At 50.8% G+C, this 18,812-nt stretch overlaps 2 protein-coding genes across 2 annotated transcripts; both read right to left on the bottom strand.

Moving 5' to 3' along the window:
• Positions 1-2,611: 2,611 nt before the first annotated feature.
• Positions 2,612-4,649, bottom strand: LOC138846094 (lysine-specific demethylase 4D-like). Its single transcript, XM_070060751.2, has one exon. It carries the CDS (start codon positions 4,601-4,603, stop codon positions 2,708-2,710), a length of 1,896 nt encoding a protein of 631 aa, XP_069916852.2. The 5' UTR covers positions 4,604-4,649; the 3' UTR covers positions 2,612-2,707.
• A 4,124-nt stretch (positions 4,650-8,773) lies between these two features.
• On the bottom strand, positions 8,774-11,233 carry LOC100347458 (lysine-specific demethylase 4D-like). The gene has a single exon (XM_002708440.6). The coding sequence runs from the start codon at positions 11,200-11,202 to the stop codon at positions 9,049-9,051; it is 2,154 nt and encodes a 717-aa protein (XP_002708486.5). The 5' UTR covers positions 11,203-11,233; the 3' UTR covers positions 8,774-9,048.
• Between the last annotated feature and the right edge of the window lie 7,579 nt (positions 11,234-18,812).

Genomic DNA, 18,812 nt, shown 5'->3' with positions numbered 1-18,812 from the left:
AAGAAAAAGACGCATTCGGTAGAAAGGATTCAAGTGAGTTCAGTAGGAAAGGACTAAAGTGAAGAAGGTGGAGCCGAGGCTGTGTTGCCTCCACTTAGGGCTCCAGCAGCCCACAGCTGTGCGGGACTCCTGGCTGCTCTGTTTCCAATGCAGCTCCCTGCTAGCCTCCCTGGAAGATCTCCTCTTTGCTCTGTTTCTTCCCCTCTCTCGGTCACTCTGCCTTTCAAATAAATTAAAAGAACACCACTTAATAAACAGAAGTTGTATATGTGACTACATACCAAAAACCTGTTTTTTTTTTTTTTTAAAAAAAAAAAGACAAAAAGTGATTATGGTATGCGGCTAACTACCCAGCACTGAGACTCTAACTGGCACCCATATGGGATGCTGCCATTGCAGGTGGTGGTGTTGCCCGCTAGGCCATAGCACCAGTCCCATGAATAGCTATTACACAATGTACACATGCATCAAGACATCACACAGAATCACATTAATATGTGCAATTTGATACATCCGCTACATTCTTATTAAATTAATGAAAACGCATTGAAATAGTGTCTTATGCACGCAGTACTTGACGATAAACAACTATTTCTAATGTATGTATTCATTTTTCATTCTAATTTCAGTGTGCTCATTCTATTCATAAAAATGTGTATTGTCAACCAGCATGTCATGTGCTGGCAGCAGCCTCATTCAAGTGTACTTCAAAGCTCTGTGGAAGGGGCCGGCGCTGTGGCACAGCGGGTAAAGCCGATGTCTAGGACCTATGGGGCCAGCATCCCACATGGGTGCTGGTTCCAGTCCGGGCTACTCCTCATCAGGTCCAGCTCCCTGTTATTGTACCTGGGTATGCCACAGAGGATGGCCCCAGGACTGCACCCACATGGGAGACGCAGAAGCAGCTCCTGGCTCCTGGCTCCTGGCTCCTGGCTTAGGATCGTCTCAGCTCTGGAGGTTGAGGCCATTAGGGAGTGAACCAGAGGATCACTGCCTCTCTCTAACTCTGCCTTTCGAATGCATGAATACATCTTTCAAAAAGAGAAGGACACATCTTGGAAAACGTGTATGTGAATGCACACTTGACCATTCAAACTGTTCTGCCCAAGTTTGTATCAGTTGAAACACTCTCTGCCTAGGAGGACAATTTACACTTTTCACTTTGTCAAGCTCTGGATGAGTATCAACTTTGGAGTGTTGTCCAATCGAGTGAGAGTGTAGTGGTATGTCATTCCGATTTGCATATGCAGGGACACTGCTGTGGCATAGCCGGTGAAAGCCACTGCCAGTCCTGCAAGCATCCCATATGGGCGCCAATTGAGTCCAGGGTGCTAAACTTCCAATCCTGCACTCTGCTGTGGCCTGGGAAAGCAGTGAAGATGGCCCAAGTGCTTGGGCCCCTGCGTAGCCGTGGAGCCGTGGGAGACCTGGAAGAGTCTCCTGGCTCCTGGCTTTGGAGCGGCGCAGCTCTGGCCCTTGTGGCCAATTGGGGAGTAAACCAGCAGATGGAAGACCTCTCTCTCTCTCTCTCTCTGTCTCTCTGTCTGCCTCTCCTTCTCTCTCTGTTTAACACTGACTTTCAAGCAAATAACTAAATCTTTAAAAAAAATAAACTTATCATCTGCTTCCTCGTGGCCGACATGCCCGTGAACATTTTACTAAAGAGTCTGGGGCTGTAATTCTGGGCAGCCAAGAATCCCTCTTAGGGTGAAGATCAGGGGAGAAAAGGAAGACGAGACTCTCCCCACCCCGGGTTGTCCTGCTATTCCGTTTCTACCAACTGCAACAATAAAATACATTTTGCCACCTGCCTTCCTGCACATATAACCTTCATTTTGTATTAGGGATGCCTCTAAATTCTATATATTTTGCTAGACATGTATCAAGTATTTCTTCTTCAGTAAAATGCTGACTTTGGTACTAAATAGTAACTAAATAAAAAGTCTGCATCTTCAGAGGGTATGCAGCTTCCTCGTGGTGGTATGTTTTGAAACAAGGCCTACCTGGGCTTGAATTTTGTCAGCTGCCATTGGCATTCATGAGTACTTGATCCTATCCCTTTTGTTCTGACTGCATTGCTAAGATAAGCTTATTCCTACATTTTCTTTTTTAAACCAGCTTAGAGAAAAAACTTAGACTAAATTCATTCAGTGAAGTTTATTTGAGCAATTAAAACAACTTCAGCAACAAGAATACAAAAATACAATCATTGACTACCTTTCATCTACTCTGCTTCATATACAATTTAAGTTGAAAAACACGCCAAGGAGTTCTCGTTTCTCTTTGCACGAGGAATGCATAACAGGCAGAAATCAGAAATGCCAGTCAGGTACTAGGTCTCCAGTGGGGACAGGCCAGGACGAATGCTCCCGTGGCTGGGAACTTTACAGGTTCTGAGGGTCAGGGGCCGCTGCACAGTCACAGAGCAGATGGTCAAGGGCTCAGGGGCTGAAGAGCGTTCACTGGTGCTGAACTTGGCTCATGCCACCAGAAAGCGCCTCCCTGTGGCTTGAGCCAGAGGGGACTAGCATCAGGCACACCAGGGCCGGGGGCAAGCACAGACGCAGCCAAGGTTCTGGAGGCGCAAGTGCGGCGCACCACCCCCTCCTCTGCCTGATTCCCAGGAGACGCCCAGTCCCCAGCAGTGTCCCTGCAGAAGCTTCTGAATGGCTGCACGCTGGTGCTGGGAGGAGTCAGCGGCACCACGTCAGGGAGACCCACGGTGATGCTGTCCAAGGAGAGCAGGCAGGGGCCCGGGTGCATCGGGATCCAGCGGGGGCCCCAAGGGTTGAAGATCCGGGGCGCAGCAACATCCCGAAGCCTTGGCAGGAAACGGGCGTTCAGGGCTCTGAGTAGCACTGACCTCTGAAGCCCCATCACTGGGCAGGGGCGGAGCCTCGGCGCCAGCATCGGTGTGTGCAGAGGGGGACAACAGCCGCCTCTTGGGTGGAACCTCCAGGCTGGGCTCCTCAGCTTGCAGTGGCCGAGGACGCCGACCACGACCACGACTACGACCAAGACCACGACCACGACCAGGTCTGGCAGCTGACAGGCGCACAGCCTCGGCAGACAGAGCTGGAGTCGGTAACCAGGCCAGGCTGGGCTGCCTGGACCTGCGAACGTCAGTGTGCAGTGTGACATCACTGCTGCGGCCCAGAGCCAACTGAGATCCGGGGCCCACAGGAGCAGCTCGACGGGTGCTACCAGAGGCCGGCACAGGCCCAGTGGACCTAGCCTGGGGCGAGGAAAGCTGCCTGAGGCCCAGGGCAGCCCTCCAGAGCCTGCGATCCTGCCTACAGGCCGTCAGCTCCTGGCTGGTGCACAACGCGTGGCTGGGGCGCGGCTTCAGGCAGCGGCGTGATTTCTGGCTGCTGCATGGCTCCTCACTGGTGCCTGGCTCCTGGCTGAGGCTTGGCCCCTGGCTGGTGAGAAGCTCCTGGCTGCTGTGAGGTTCCTCACTGCTGCGTGGCTCCTGGCTGAGGCTTGGCCCCTGGCTGGTGAGAAGCGTCTGGCTGGTGCCTGGCTCCCGGCTAGTGTGTGGATCCTGGCTTGTTTGGCCCATGGGCTCCGGGAGGGCCACAGCGCCACGGTCTTGCCCGCGTTTCCACAGCTCGTAGCGCTCGGGTTGCAGGATACGAACGAAGGGGTCCATGTCAAAGGTGACCCTGGCCTCCCCGCAGCTGCACTGGGAGGCCACTTTGCCATAGTCGATCCAGCGCGGGGTGGCGAAATTGATGGCTTCGGCGCAGTTGAAGCCGTGGTTGAAGCCCGCGTGGTAGCCGTAAGGAAAGGTCACCATGAACTCGCCAGCCTGCTGAGTGACGCGGCGGAAGGGGATGCCGTTCTGCCGCAGGACGCTGGGCGAGATGAGGGCCACCTTGTGCCGCAGGAAGGCCTGGCAGCTGCGGGAACTGCCCGGGAACAGCTGCCCGGCCAGGCGCTCCAGGCGCCGCCCGTGCTCCGGGGGCACCGCGTACCACGTCTTGGGCTCCCCGAAGTGCAGGTAGTTGATGCTGTACAGGTCCATGTCCTCCGTGTGCCAGGCGAACGTGGTCTTCCACATGCCAAAGTACAGGTAGGGCGTGTTGACGCCCTCGATGACGACGCCGCACTCCTGCGCCAGCAGGTCCAGAGGCGAGCCCAGGCGCCTGAGGTTCCAGTGTGCCATGTTTTCATCAAACAGAGAGCCGCTGATGCCAGCGCCGTAGATCGGGGCATCGTAGACACGGGTCTTCCAGTACTTTTGCTCCAACTCTTCGAAAGTCAGGTGCGGTGGGGTCTGGTATTTTGTGCTGGTGGCCAGCTGGCGATACTGTCTCAGGGTCATGGCTCTCCTCTTTCTGTGGAACTGAGTGAAGACACCTGCCCCGCCATAGGCCTTCTGCTGGAGGGGGCGGGCTATCAAGATGTCATCCATGTCGTCGTAGCTCTGTCTGGCCCTCCACTCCTTGGGTGGGATGACCTTGGCCAGGCCTCCTCGGTGTGCACCCTGAGATTCCATCTGAGCGATAAATTGGTTGAAGTCCATAAACTCCTCCATGGTTGGGTAGAATGTCATGATGTGGCAGCTGGGGTTCTGGGGGCCGGAGCTCTCAGGCGTCATGGCTGCAAGACAGGAAAGTGGGCGACTCTGAGTCCCCAGGTGTGTTCTAGATCGTCCCCCTAGAATTTCCCCCAGAGGGTCTTCTCTACGTAGTCTCTCTTTAGTAAAGATGGATTCATTCATTTCACAGGCAGAATCACACACACACACACACACACACACACACAGAGAGAGAGAGAGAGAGGGAGGTCTTCCATCTGCCTGTTCACTCCCCAAATGGCCTCAACAGCCAGAGCTGGGCCCATCCAAACCTGGAGCTGCTTCTGCATCCCCCGTGGGTACAGTGGGTCAGAGCACTTGGATCTCCTTCCACTGCTTTCCCAGGCCATCTCAGGGAGCAGGGTTGAGAGCAGAGCCGTTGGAACTCCAATCAGAGCCCATTGGGGATGCTGGCCCCTAGGCGGAGGATTAACCACCTAAGCTAGAGCGGCCTGCCCCTCTCTGCTGATTTGCTACGTGGTTTCCTTTCTAGGTGAAGCCCTAACAGAGATCGAAATGTGGAGAAATGAGAAGGTCTCTTTTCCAGGCTTGTCAATGTCATAGCAGAACCCAAGGAGGGAAGACCTCTTTCCCCGTCTCTCCATCTCTCTGTCTTAACCCTGCCACTCAAAAAATAAATACATGTTTGAAAACATCCGTGAATACTCCTACAGAAGAGTACATGGAGAAACACGAAGAGAACAGAGAGACAACGCACATAAAGCATATTAGGATAACATAGGTGGCATTAATAAACGTCTCCCAAAGACGTTTTTAAAGTTGAAATGGAGTCTTCAACGCTTTTGGCATAAGGACTTTCTCAAAAGCACAGGCACCAAATATGGCCTAACAGAATAAGAAATTGAGCTACCTGCCGTGGATGAAATCCTGATCCAGGTGAACACACTCTAGGACTCAGAGAGAGGTGGTTTCCCGTGGCCACTGCAGTCGCAAGGAGGCTCCATCTCTCCGCGCTTCCTTCCGGCTTTATACCTGGGCCAGGTTCGAATCCAATCAGCGCTCAGCTCAGGAAATCCCAGAGCTGGGTTTCTGTCTGACAGCCAGCTTCATTTTGCCCCACCCTTTGCGTTGACATTTGTAGCCAAACTCAAAGGAACATCAGAGTGGAAAATCAAGTGTTGGGGACAGGCAACCTTGACAGATACAACCAAAGAAATCCCAGGGAGCAACACGAATATCAAACGAATGGAGCGGGTACTTTGTGAAAAGCTTCATTGGGAAGGAAGAGTGACAACAACCTGTCTTGCATCTGCTGGCTCCCTCCCCAGCTGGGAGCCACAGGCAGGGCTGGGCCAGGCTGAGCCCAGGAGCCAGGAATTCCATCCTGGTCTCCCCCAAGAGGGGCAGGGGCTGGAGTACTTGGGCCATTCCCACAGCTTTCCCAGGTGCAGTGGCAGAAAGCTGGAGTGGAAGGGGAGTGGCCAGAACATGCACTATGGGAGGTCAGCCCTGTAGGGTGTGAACTAATCCTTTCTCTCACCCTACAGGCCCCTAAGGGGACATTTTACACAAAAGTCCTTTTCAAAGATTTGCAAAATTCCTTTTAAAAATACAATTATTTTAGGGTTAAAAATTGATATAGAAACATGGATTTTCTTAATACATTGCCTTTTTTTCTTTTTCTTTTCTTTCTTTCTTTCTTTATTCATTTATTTATAGGAAGGCAGGCACGGTTAGTCAGAGAGAGAGAGACAGAGAGAGAGAGAAAGGTCTTCCTTCTGTTGTTTCACCTCTCAAATGGCTGCCATGGCCATCCCGCTGCGGCTGGCACACTGTGCCGATCCCAAGCCAGGAGCCAGGTGCCTCCTCCTGGTCTCCCATGTGGGTGCAGGGCCCAAGGACCTGGGCCATCCTCCATTGCCTTCCTGGGCCACAGCAGAGAGCTGGACTGGAAGATGAGCAACTGGGACAGAATCCAGCGCCCCAATTGGGACTAGAACCGGGGCTGCCAGCACCACAGGCAGAGGATTAGCCAAGTGAGCCTCGGCGCCAGCCTCTTAATACATTTCTAACAACTTTTAGAAGATCCTTCATAGTTAAGAAAAAGACGCATTCGGTAGAAAGGATTCAAGTGAGTTCAGTAGGAAAGGACTAAAGTGAAGAAGGTGGAGCCGAGGCTGTGTTGCCTCCACTTAGGGCTCCAGCAGCCCACAGCTGTGCGGGACTCCTGGCTGCTCTGTTTCCAATGCAGCTCCCTGCTAGCCTCCCTGGAAGATCTCCTCTTTGCTCTGTTTCTTCCCCTCTCTCGGTCACTCTGCCTTTCAAATAAATTAAAAGAACACCACTTAATAAACAGAAGTTGTATATGTGACTACATACCAAAAACCTGTTTTTTAAAAAAAAAAAAAAGAAGACAAAAGGTGATTATGGTATGCGGGTAACTACCCAGCACTGAGACTCTAACTGGCACCCATATGGGATGCTGCCATTGCAGGTGGTGGTGTTGCCCCCTAGGCCATAGCACCAGTCCCATGAATAGCTATTACACAATGTACACATGCATCAAGACATCACACAGAATCACATTAATATGTGCAATTTGATACATCCGCTACATTCTTATTAAATTAATGAAAACGCATTGAAATAGTGTCTTCTGCACGCAGGACTTGACGATAAACAACTATTTCTAATGTATGTATTCATTGTTCATTCTAATTTCAGTGTGCTCATTCTATTCATAAAAATGTGTATTGTCAACCAGCATGTCATGTGCTGGCAGCAGCCTCATTCAAGTGTACTTCAAAGCTCTGTGGAAGGGGCCGGCGCTGTGGCACAGCGGGTAAAGCCGATGTCTAGGACCTATGGGGCCAGCATCCCACATGGGTGCTGGTTCCAGTCCGGGCTACTCCTCATCAGGTCCAGCTCCCTGTTATTGTACCTGGGTATGCCACAGAGGATGGCCCCAGGACTGCACCCACATGGGAGACGCAGAAGCAGCTCCTGGCTCCTGGCTCCTGGCTTAGGATCATCTCAGCTCTGGAGGTTGAGGCCATTAGGGAGTGAACCAGAGGATCACTGCCTCTCTCTAACTCTGCCTTTCGAATGCATGAATACATCTTTCAAAAAGAGAAGAACAGATCTTGGAAAACATGTATGTGAATGCACACTTGACCATTCAAACTGTTCTGCCCAAGTTTGTATCAGTTGAAACACTCTCTGCCTAGGAGGACAATTTACACTTTTCACTTTGTCAAGCTCTGGATGAGTATCAACTTTTGAGTGTTGTCCAATCGAGTGAGAGTGTAGTGGTATGTCATTCCGATTTGCATATGCAGGGACACTGCTGTGGCATAGCCGGTGAAAGCCACTACCAGTCCTGCAAGCATCCCATATGGGCGCCAATTGAGTCCAGGGCGCTAAACTTCCAATCCTGCACTCTGCTGTGGCCTGGGAAAGCAGTGAAGATGGCCCAAGTGCTTGGGCCCCTGCGTAGCCGTGGAGCCGTGGGAGACCTGGAAGAGTCTCCTAGCTCCTGGCTTTGGAGCGGCGCAGCTCTGGCCCTTGTGGCCAATTGGGGAGTGAACCAGCAGATGGAAGACCTCTCTCTCTCTCTCAGCCTCTCCTTCTCTCTCTGTTTAACACTGACTTTCAAGCAAATAACTAAATCTTTAAAAAAAATAAACTTATCATCTGCTTCCTCGTGGCCGACATGCCCGTGAGCATTTTACTAAAGAGTCTGGGGCTGTAATTCTGGGCAGCCAAGAATCCCTCTTAGGGTGAAGATCAGGGGAGAAAAGGAAGACGAGACTCTCCCCACCCCGGGTTGTCCTGCTATTCCGCTTCTACCAACTGCAACAATAAAATACATTTTGCCACCTGCCTTCCTGCACATATAACCTTCATTTTGTATTAGGGATGCCTCTAAATTCTATATATTTTGCTAGACATGTATCAAGTATTTCTTCTTCAGTAAAATGCTGACTTTGGTACTAAATAGTAACTAAATAAAAAGTCTGCATCTTCAGAGGGTATGCAGCTTCCTCGTGGTGGTATGTTTTGAAACAAGGCCTACCTGGGCTTGAATTTTGTCAGCTGCCATTGGCATTCATGAGTACTTGATCCTATCCCTTTTGTTCTGACTGCATTGCTAAGATAAGCTTATTCCTACATTTTCTTTTTTAAACCAGCTTAGAGAAAAAACTTACACTAAATTCATTCAGTGAAGTTTATTTGAGCAATTAAAACAACTTCAGCAACAAGAATACAAAAATACAATCATTGACTACCTTTCATCTACTCTGCTTCATATACAATTTAAGTTTAAAAACACGCCAAGGAGTTCTCGTTTCTCTTTGCACGAGGAATGCATAACAGGCAGAAATCAGAAATGCCAGTCAGGTACTAGGTCTCCAGTGGGGACAGGCCAGGACGAATGCTCCCGTGGCTGGGAACTTTACAGGTTCTGAGGGTCAGGGGCCGCTGCACAGTCACAGAGCAGATGGTCAAGGGCTCAGGGGCTGAAGAGCGTTCACTGGTGCTGAACTTGGCTCATGCCACCAGAAAGCGCCTCCCTGTGGCTTGAGCCAGAGGGGACTAGCATCAGGCACACCAGGGCCGGGGGCAAGCACAGACGCAGCCAAGGTTCTGGAGGCGCAAGTGCGGCGCACCACCCCATCCTCTGCCTGATTCCCAGGAGACGCCCAGTCCCCAGCAGTGTCCCTGCAGAAGCTTCTGAATGGCTGCACGCTGGTGCTGGGAGGAGTCAGCGGCACCACGTCAGGGAGACCCACGGTGATGCTGTCCAAGGAGAGCAGGCAGGGGCCCGGGTGCATCGGGGCATGGGGATCCAGCGGGGGCCCCAAGGGTTGAAGATCCGGGGCGCAGCAACATCCCGAAGCCTTGGCAGGAAACGGGCGTTCAGGGCTCTGAGTAGCACTGACCTCTGAAGCCCCATCACTGGGCAGGGGCGGAGCCTCGGCGCCAGCATCGGTGTGTGCAGAGGGGGACAACAGCCGCCTCTTGGGTGGAACCTCCAGGCTGGGCTCCTCAGCTTGCAGTGGCCGAGGGCGCCGACCACGACCACGACTAGGTCTGGCAGCTGACAGGCGCACAGCCTCGGCAGACAGAGCTGGAGTCGGTAACCAGGCCAGGCTGGGCTGCCTGGACCTGCGAACGTCAGTGTGCAGTGTGACATCACTGCTGCGGCCCAGAGCCAACTGAGATCCGGGGCCCACAGGAGCAGCTCGACGGGTGCTACCAGAGGCCGGCACAGGCCCAGTGGACCTAGCCTGGGGCGAGGAAAGCTGCCTGAGGCCCAGGGCAGCCCTCCAGAGCCCGCGATCCTGCCTACAGGCCGTCAGCTCCTGGCTGGTGCACAACGCGTGGCTGGGGCGCGGCTTCAGGCAGCGGCGTGATTTCTGGCTGCTGCATGGCTCCTCACTGGTGCCTGGCTCCTGGCTGAGGCTTGGCCCCTGGCTGGTGAGAAGCTCCTGGCTGCTGTGAGGTTCCTCACTGCTGCGTGGCTCCTGGCTGAGGCTTGGCCCCTGGCTGGTGAGAAGCGTCTGGCTGGTGCCTGGCTCCCGGCTAGTGTGTGGATCCTGGCTTGTTTGGCCCATGGGCTCCGGGAGGGCCACAGCGCCACGGTCTTGCCCGCGTTTCCACAGCTCGTAGCGCTCGGGTTGCAGGATACGAACGAAGGGGTCCATGTCAAAGGTGACCCTGGCCTCCCCGCAGCTGCACTGGGAGGCCACTTTGCCATAGTCGATCCAGCGCGGGGTGGCGAAATTGATGGCTTCGGCGCAGTTGAAGCCGTGGTTGAAGCCCGCGTGGTAGCCGTAAGGAAAGGTCACCATGAACTCGCCAGCCTGCTGAGTGACGCGGCGGAAGGGGATGCCGTTCTGCCGCAGGACGCTGGGCGAGATGAGGGCCACCTTGTGCCGCAGGAAGGCCTGGCAGCTGCGGGAACTGCCCGGGAACAGCTGCCCGGCCAGGCGCTCCAGGCGCCGCCCGTGCTCCGGGGGCACCGTGTACCACGTCTTGGGCTCCCCGAAGTGCAGGTAGTTGATGCTGTACAGGTCCATGTCCTCCGTGTGCCAGGCGAACGTGGTCTTCCACATGCCAAAGTACAGGTAGGGCGTGTTGACGCCCTCGATGACGACGCCGCACTCCTGCGCCAGCAGGTCCAGAGGCGAGCCCAGGCGCCTGAGGTTCCAGTGTGCCATGTTTTCATCAAACAGAGAGCCGCTGATGCCAGCGCCGTAGATCGGGGCATCGTAGACACGGGTCTTCCAGTACTTTTGCTCCAACTCTTCGAAAGTCAGGTGCGGTGGGGTCTGGTATTTTGTGCTGGTGGCCAGCTGGCGATACTGTCTCAGGGTCATGGCTCTCCTCTTTCTGTGGAACTGAGTGAAGACACCTGCCCCGCCATAGGCCTTCTGCTGGAGGGGGCGGGCTATCAAGATGTCATCCATGTCGTCGTAGCTCTGTCTGGCCCTCCACTCCTTGGGTGGGATGACCTTGGCCAGGCCTCCTCGGTGTGCACCCTGAGATTCCATCTGAGCGATAAATTGGTTGAAGTCCATAAACTCCTCCATGGTTGGGTAGAATGTCATGATGTGGCAGCTGGGGTTCTGGGGGCCGGAGCTCTCAGGCGTCATGGCTGCAAGACAGGAAAGTGGGCGACTCTGAGTCCCCAGGTGTGTTCTAGATCGTCCCCCTAGAATTTCCCCCAGAGGGTCTTCTCTACGTAGTCTCTCTTTAGTAAAGATGGATTCATTCATTTCACAGGCAGAATCACACACACACACACACACACACACACACACACACACAGAGAGAGAGGGAGGTCTTCCATCTGCCTGTTCACTCCCCAAATGGCCTCAACAGCCAGAGCTGGGCCCATCCAAACCTGGAGCTGCTTCTGCATCCCCCGTGGGTACAGTGGGTCAGAGCACTTGGATCTCCTTCCACTGCTTTCCCAGGCCATCTCAGGGAGCAGGGTTGAGAGCAGAGCCGTTGGAACTCCAATCAGAGCCCATTGGGGATGCTGGCCCCTAGGCGGAGGATTAACCACCTAAGCTAGAGCGGCCTGCCCCTCTCTGCTGATTTGCTACGTGGTTTCCTTTCTATGGGAAGCCCTAACAGAGATCGAAATGTGGAGAAATGAGAAGGTCTCTTTTCCAGGCTTGTTAATGTCATAGCAGAACCCAAGGAGGGAAGACCTCTTTCCCCGTCTCTCCATCTCTCTGTCTTAACCCTGCCACTCAAAAAATAAATACATGTTTGAAAACATCCGTGAATACTCCTACAGAAGAGTACATGGAGAAACATGAAGAGAACAGAGAGACAACGCACCTAAAGCATATTAGGATAACATAGGTGGCATTAATAAACGTCTCCCAAAGACGTTTTTAAAGTTGAAATGGAGTCTTCAACGCTTTTGGCATAAGGACTTTCTCAAAAGCACAGGCACCAAATATGGCCTAACAGAATAAGAAATTGAGCTACCTGCCGTGGATGAAATCCTGATCCAGGTGAACACACTCTAGGACTCAGAGAGAGGTGGTTTCCCGTGGCCGCTGCAGTCGCAAGGAGGCTCCATCTCTCCGCGCTTCCTTCCGGCTTTATACCTGGGCCAGGTTCGAATCCAATCAGCGCTCAGCTCAGGAAATCCCAGAGCTGGGTTTCTGTCTGACAGCCAGCTTCATTTTGCCCCACCCTTTGCGTTGACATTTGTAGCCAAACTCAAAGGAACATCAGAGTTGAAAATCAAGTGTTGGGGACAGGCAACCTTGACAGATACAACCAAAGAAATCCCAGGGAGCAACACGAATATCAAACGAATGGAGCGGGTACTTTGTGAAAAGCTTCATTGGGAAGGAAGAGTGACAACAACCTGTCTTGCATCTGCTGGCTCCCTCCCCAGCTGGGAGCCACAGGCAGGGCTGGGCCAGGCTGAGCCCAGGAGCCAGGAATTCCATCCTGGTCTCCCCCAAGAGGGGCAGGGGCTGGAGTACTTGGGCCATTCCCACAGCTTTCCCAGGTGCAGTGGCAGAAAGCTGGAGTGGAAGGGGAGTGGCCAGAACATGCACTATGGGAGGTCAGCCCTGTAGGGTGTGAACTAATCCTTTCTCTCACCCTACAGGCCCCTAAGGGGACATTTTACACAAAAGTCCTTTTCAAAGATTTGCAAAATTCCTTTTAAAAATACAATTATTTTAGGGTTAAAAATTGATATAGAAACATGGATTTTCTTAATACATTGCCTTTTTTTCTTTTTCTTTTCTTTCTTTCTTTCTTTATTCATTTATTTATAGGAAGGCAGGCACGGTTAGACAGAGAGAGAGAGAGAGACAGAGAGAGAGAGAAAGGTCTTCCTTCTGTTGTTTCACCTCTCAAATGGCTGCCATGGCCATCCCGCTGCGGCTGGCACACTGTGCCGATCCCAAGCCAGGAGCCAGGTGCCTCCTCCTGGTCTCCCATGTGGGTGCAGGGCCCAAGGACCTGGGCCATCCTCCATTGCCTTCCTGGGCCACAGCAGAGAGCTGGACTGGAAGATGAGCAACTGGGACAGAATCCAGCGCCCCAATTGGGACTAGAACCGGGGCTGCCAGCACCACAGGCAGAGGATTAGCCAAGTGAGCCTCGGCGCCAGCCTCTTAATACATTTCTAACAACTTTTAGAAGATCCTTCATAGTTAAGAAAAAGACGCATTCGGTAGAAAGGATTCAAGTGAGTTCAGTAGGAAAGGACTAAAGTGAAGAAGGTGGAGCCGAGGCTGTGTTGCCTCCACTTAGGGCTCCAGCAGCCCACAGCTGTGCGGGACTCCTGGCTGCTCTGTTTCCAATGCAGCTCCCTGCTAGCCTCCCTGGAAGATCTCCTCTTTGCTCTGTTTCTTCCCCTCTCTCGGTCACTCTGCCTTTCAAATAAATTAAAAGAACACCACTTAATAAACAGAAGTTGTATATGTGACTACATACCAAAAACCTGTTTTTTAAAAAAAAAAAAAAGAAGACAAAAGGTGATTATGGTATGCGGGTAACTACCCAGCACTGAGACTCTAACTGGCACCCATATGGGATGCTGCCATTGCAGGTGGTGGTGTTGCCCCCTAGGCCATAGCACCAGTCCCATGAATAGCTATTACACAATGTACACATGCATCAAGACATCACACAGAATCACATTAATATGTGCAATTTGATACATCCGCTACATTCTTATTAAATTAATGAAAACGCATTGAAATAGTGTCTTATGCACGCAGGACTTGACGATAAACAACTATTTCTAATGTATGTATTCATTTTTCATTCTAATTTCAGTGTGCTCATTCTATTCATAAAAATGTGTATTGTCAACCAGCATGTCATGTGCTGGCAGCAGCCTCATTCAAGTGTACTTCAAAGCTCTGTGGAAGGGGCCGGCGCTGTGGCACAGCGGGTAAAGCCGATGTCTAGGACCTATGGGGCCAGCATCCCACATGGGTGCTGGTTCCAGTCCGGGCTACTCCTCATCAGGTCCAGCTCCCTGTTATTGTACCTGGGTATGCCACAGAGGATGGCCCCAGGACTGCACCCACATGGGAGACGCAGAAGCAGCTCCTGGCTCCTGGCTCCTGGCTCCTGGCTCCTGGCTCCTGGCTTAGGATCGTCTCAGCTCTGGAGGTTGAGGCCATTAGGGAGTGAACCAGAGGATCACTGCCTCTCTCTAACTCTGCCTTTCGAATGCATGAATACATCTTTCAAAAAGAGAAGGACACATCTTGGAAAACGTGTATGTGAATGCACACTTGACCATTCAAACTGTTCTGCCCAAGTTTGTATCAGTTGAAACACTCTCTGCCTAGGAGGACAATTTACACTTTTCACTTTGTCAAGCTCTGGATGAGTATCAACTTTGGAGTGTTGTCCAATCGAGTGAGAGTGTAGTGGTATGTCATTCCGATTTGCATATGCAGGGACACTGCTGTGGCATAGCCGGTGAAAGCCACTGCCAGTCCTGCAAGCATCCCATATGGGCGCCGATTGAGTCCAGGGTGCTAAACTTCCAATCCTGCTCTCTGCTGTGGCCTGGGAAAGCAGTGAAGATGGCCCAAGTGCTTGGGCCCCTGCATAGCCGTGGGAGACCTGGAAGAGTCTCCTGGCTCCTGGCTTTGGAGCGGCGCAGCTCTGGCCCTTGTGGCCAATTGGGGAGTGAACCAGCAGATGGAAGACCTCTCTCTCTCTCTCTCTCTCTCTCTCTCTCTCTCTCTCTGCCTCTCCTTCTCTCTCTGTTTAACACTGACTTTCAAGCAAATAACTAAATCTTTAAAAAAAATAAACTTATCATCTGCTTCCTCGTGGCCGACATGCCCGTGAGCATTTTACTAAAGAGTCTGGGGCTGTAATTCTGGGCAGCCAAGAATCCCTCTTAGGGTGAAGATCAGGGGAGAAAAGGAAGACGAGACTCTCCCCACCCCGGGTTGTCCTGCTATTCCGTTTCTACCAACTGCAACAATAAAATACATTTTGCCACCTGCCTTCCTGCACATATAACCTTCATTTTGTATTAGGGATGCCTCTAAATTCTATATATTTTGCTAGACATGTATCAAGTATTTCTTCTTCAGTAAAATGCTGACTTTGGTACTAAATAGTAACTAAATAAAAAGTCTGCATCTTCAGAGGGTATGCAGCTTCCTCGTGGTGGTATGTTTTGAAACAAGGCCTACCTAGGCTTGAATTTTGTCAGCTGCCATTGGCATTCATGAGTACTTGATCCTATCACTTTTGTTCTGACGGCATTGCTAAGATAAGCTTATTCCTACATTTTCTTTTTTAAACCAGCTTAGAGAAAAAACTTACACTAAATTCATTCAGTGAAGTTTATTTGAGCAATTACAACAACTTCAGCAACAAGAATACAAAAATACAATCATTGACTACCTTTCATCTACTCTGCTTCATATACAATTTAAGTTTAAAAACACGCCAAGGAGTTCTCGTTTCTCTTTGCATGAGGAATACATAACAGGCAGAAATCAGAAATGCCAGTCAGGTACTAGGTCTCCAGTGGGGACAGGCCAGGACGAATGCTCCCGTGGCTGGGAACTTTACAGGTTCTGAGGGTCAGGGGCCACTGCACAGTCACAGAGCAGATGGTCAAGGGCTCAGGGGCTGAAGAGCGTTCACTGGTGCTGAACTTGGCTCATGCCACCAGAAAGCGCCTCCCTGTGGCTTGAGCCAGAGGGGACTAGCATCAGGCACACCAGGGCCGGGGGCAAGCACAGACGCAGCCAAGGTTCTGGAGGCGCAAGTGCGGCGCACCACCCCATCCTCTGCCTGATTCCCAGGAGACGCCCAGTCCCCAGCAGTGTCCCTGCAGAAGCTTCTGAATGGCTGCACGCTGGTGCTGGGAGGAGTCAGCGGCACCACGTCAGGGAGACCCACGGTGATGCTGTCTAAAGAGAGCAGGCTTTCTCAGGCTACTGCAGGGAGCTTGATTGGTAGTGGAACAGCCTAGATTCAAACTGGCACCCATATGGGATGATGGCTTTGTAGGTGGTGGTTGGCTCGCTAGGCTATAGCACCAGTCCCATGATTGATGTTGTACAATGGGCACATGCATCAAGACATCACATAGAATTCTTGTTAATATGTACAATTTCATACATCCACTAAATTTTCTTAAATTAACAGAACACTTTTAAATAATGACTTATGTACATAGTACTTGATGATAAACAACTATTTCTAATGCATGTGTCATTATTCATTTTAATTTTAGGTTGTGCTCATTCTATTCATAAAAAAGTTTATTGAAAAGCAACATGTCATGTGCTGGCAGCAGGCTCATTCAAGTGTACTTCAAAATTTTGTGGAAGGGGCCAGGTCTGTTGCACGCAGGTAAAGCCAATGTTTATGACTGGTGGGGCCAACATCTCACAACATCCCACATGGGTTCTGGTTCTAGTCTGGGCTACTCCTCATCAGATCCAACTCCCATACCTGTTCTCAGAGCCATAGTACATGGTTCCAGGAAGTCCACAGATAGAACTAGCATCTATCATACCAAAGGCAAGATGCTTATTTCTTGTGTTTGTGAGTTCTAGCATGCAGAGGAGCACATTGTCCCCAGGAGAACACCAGCAGTTCCATGAACTGTCAACTGAGATGATCATCTGCCCATGTCTTGCTGCTCACATCACTGAATAACTACACAAAGGACTACAGTGTCAGCAGGATTACAATGTCACCAGGGGCGTTGGATCTTTTCCCTTCCAAGGAAGTTCTGCTTTGCCAAAAAATGGGAACCAGAATTAGTACTGCAGGCCAGAAACCCTAAAGAGGAGACTCTGAGAGGTCAGCAATCTGGTGGTTTGGTAGAAACGCCCTTACGGCCCTCATCTGAGGGAAGGAGGGAGGAGAGGGAAGCAGGTTTGAGCAGAGGGAACAGTGGAGCTGCGGTGCAGTTCCAAAGACAGTCTCTGCAATCCTGCAGGGAGCTCTGGGGATGAGTGGCCTTGGAAGTTGTCCTGAATTGCGCGGAGACAGCCATGCTTTTATGTTCCAGCAAGGAGCTGTGACCCGGAGTGCACCAAGCTGGGAAGAGGGATGACCTTGGGTGAGGCAGCTCCCACAGCCAAAGGTGCTGACAAGCTGAAGGCTATCTGCTTCCTGCACTCCCGGGGCATTAGGGCTTTAAGAAAGGACAAAGAGGCTCAAGGTCTTATCACATAAAAGTTGACTTCTTGCTCATCCAAATCTGCTGTGGGTGCAGCAGCTCTCCAGGACAGCTCTCTTCCAAGTGATGAGAATGTCATCAAAGTCACTGAACTGGCTAAAATAACAAATCAGATCCTATGTACATTTCACCACAATAAAATATTTAAAAATTACATATTTCTGAAAACTGTACTTTCATTGTGAAATTTAGCTGTTAGCAGTATAAAGAGCTCTTGCATGTACCTTTTCTCTCAATTCATTTGTTGATATTATGATATGCAATTCTCATTTTCTTTTTGTTTGCAGCTGGATAATAATAGGCAAATTCAGCATATAGCCAGGAGTCTGAACAGGATAGACCAGAAGAGAAATTCACCGTGACACATTGTGGCTACACTCAGCTCAGCGACACACAAAGAACAAATCCTAAAATGTGCCAGAGAGAAATGACAAATTACATTCAGGGGTAAGTTAATCAGACTCACCCCAGACTTCTCATCACAAACACTACAGGCAAGGAGACAATGGCATGATATATTTCAAGTTTTTTTTTTTTTTTTTTTTTTGACAGGCAGACTGGACAGTGAGAGAGAGAGACAGAGAGAAAGGTCTTCCTTTTTGCCGTTGGTTCACCCTCCAATGGCCCCGTGGCCAGCGTGCTGCGGGCGGCGCACCGTGCTGATCCGAAGGCGGGAGCCAGGTGCTTCTCCTGGTTTCCCATGGGGTGCAGGGCCCAAGCACTTGGGCCATCCTCCACTGCACTCCCGGGCCACAGTAGAGAGCTGGCCTGGAAGAGGGGCAACCGAGACAGAAACTGGTGCCCCAACCGGGACTAGAACCCGGTGTGCCAGCACCGCAAGGTGGAGGATTAGCCTATTTAGCCGAGGCGCCGGCCTATTTCGAGTTTTAAAAGACAAACAATGCCAACCTAGAATACTAAAGCTATCATTTATATTAAAGCAAAGCTATCATTTATGAATAAAGGGGAAATAAAGATCTTCCAAGACAAACAGAAATTGAAAGAATTTGTATCCATGCATCCAACCCTACAACACTTGTTCAAAGACGTGCTGCACACAGAAATACAAAAACAAGAACTTCACTACAAAAAAAAAAGCGAATGTAGAATAAGCTACAAACAAAGTTCAAAATACATAAACAGCTCGTTTCAGGAAACATGACTGGGAAACAACAGTACTTAACAGTAATCACACTGAATGTGAATGGTCTTAATTTTACTACCAAGAGACACAGACTAGCTGATTGGATCAAGAAAGAGAATCCATCTATATGCTGCCTTCAGGAGACACACATTATCAGCAAAGATGTACGCAGACTGAAAGTGAAAGGATGGAAAAAGATACTCCAAGCTAACAGAAATTAAAAAAGAGCTGGTGTGGCCATCCTGATATCAGACAAAATAGACTTTAACATAAAAACTATTAAAAGAGACAGTGAAGGGCACTATATAATGATTAAAGGATCTATCCAACAGGAAGGCGTTACTATTATAAATGTATATGCACCTAATTACAGGGCGCCTGGCTACCTGAAAGAATTA

The sequence above is a fragment of the Oryctolagus cuniculus genome, chromosome 1, assembly GCF_051225735.1.
Source record: "Oryctolagus cuniculus isolate XC-2025 breed Fujian yellow rabbit chromosome 1, ASM5122573v1, whole genome shotgun sequence".
In the NCBI taxonomy this organism is placed as follows: domain Eukaryota; kingdom Metazoa; phylum Chordata; class Mammalia; order Lagomorpha; family Leporidae; genus Oryctolagus; species Oryctolagus cuniculus.
The sequence above is the reverse complement of the archived record's forward strand: the minus strand, read 5'-3'. Positions and strand labels throughout refer to the sequence as shown.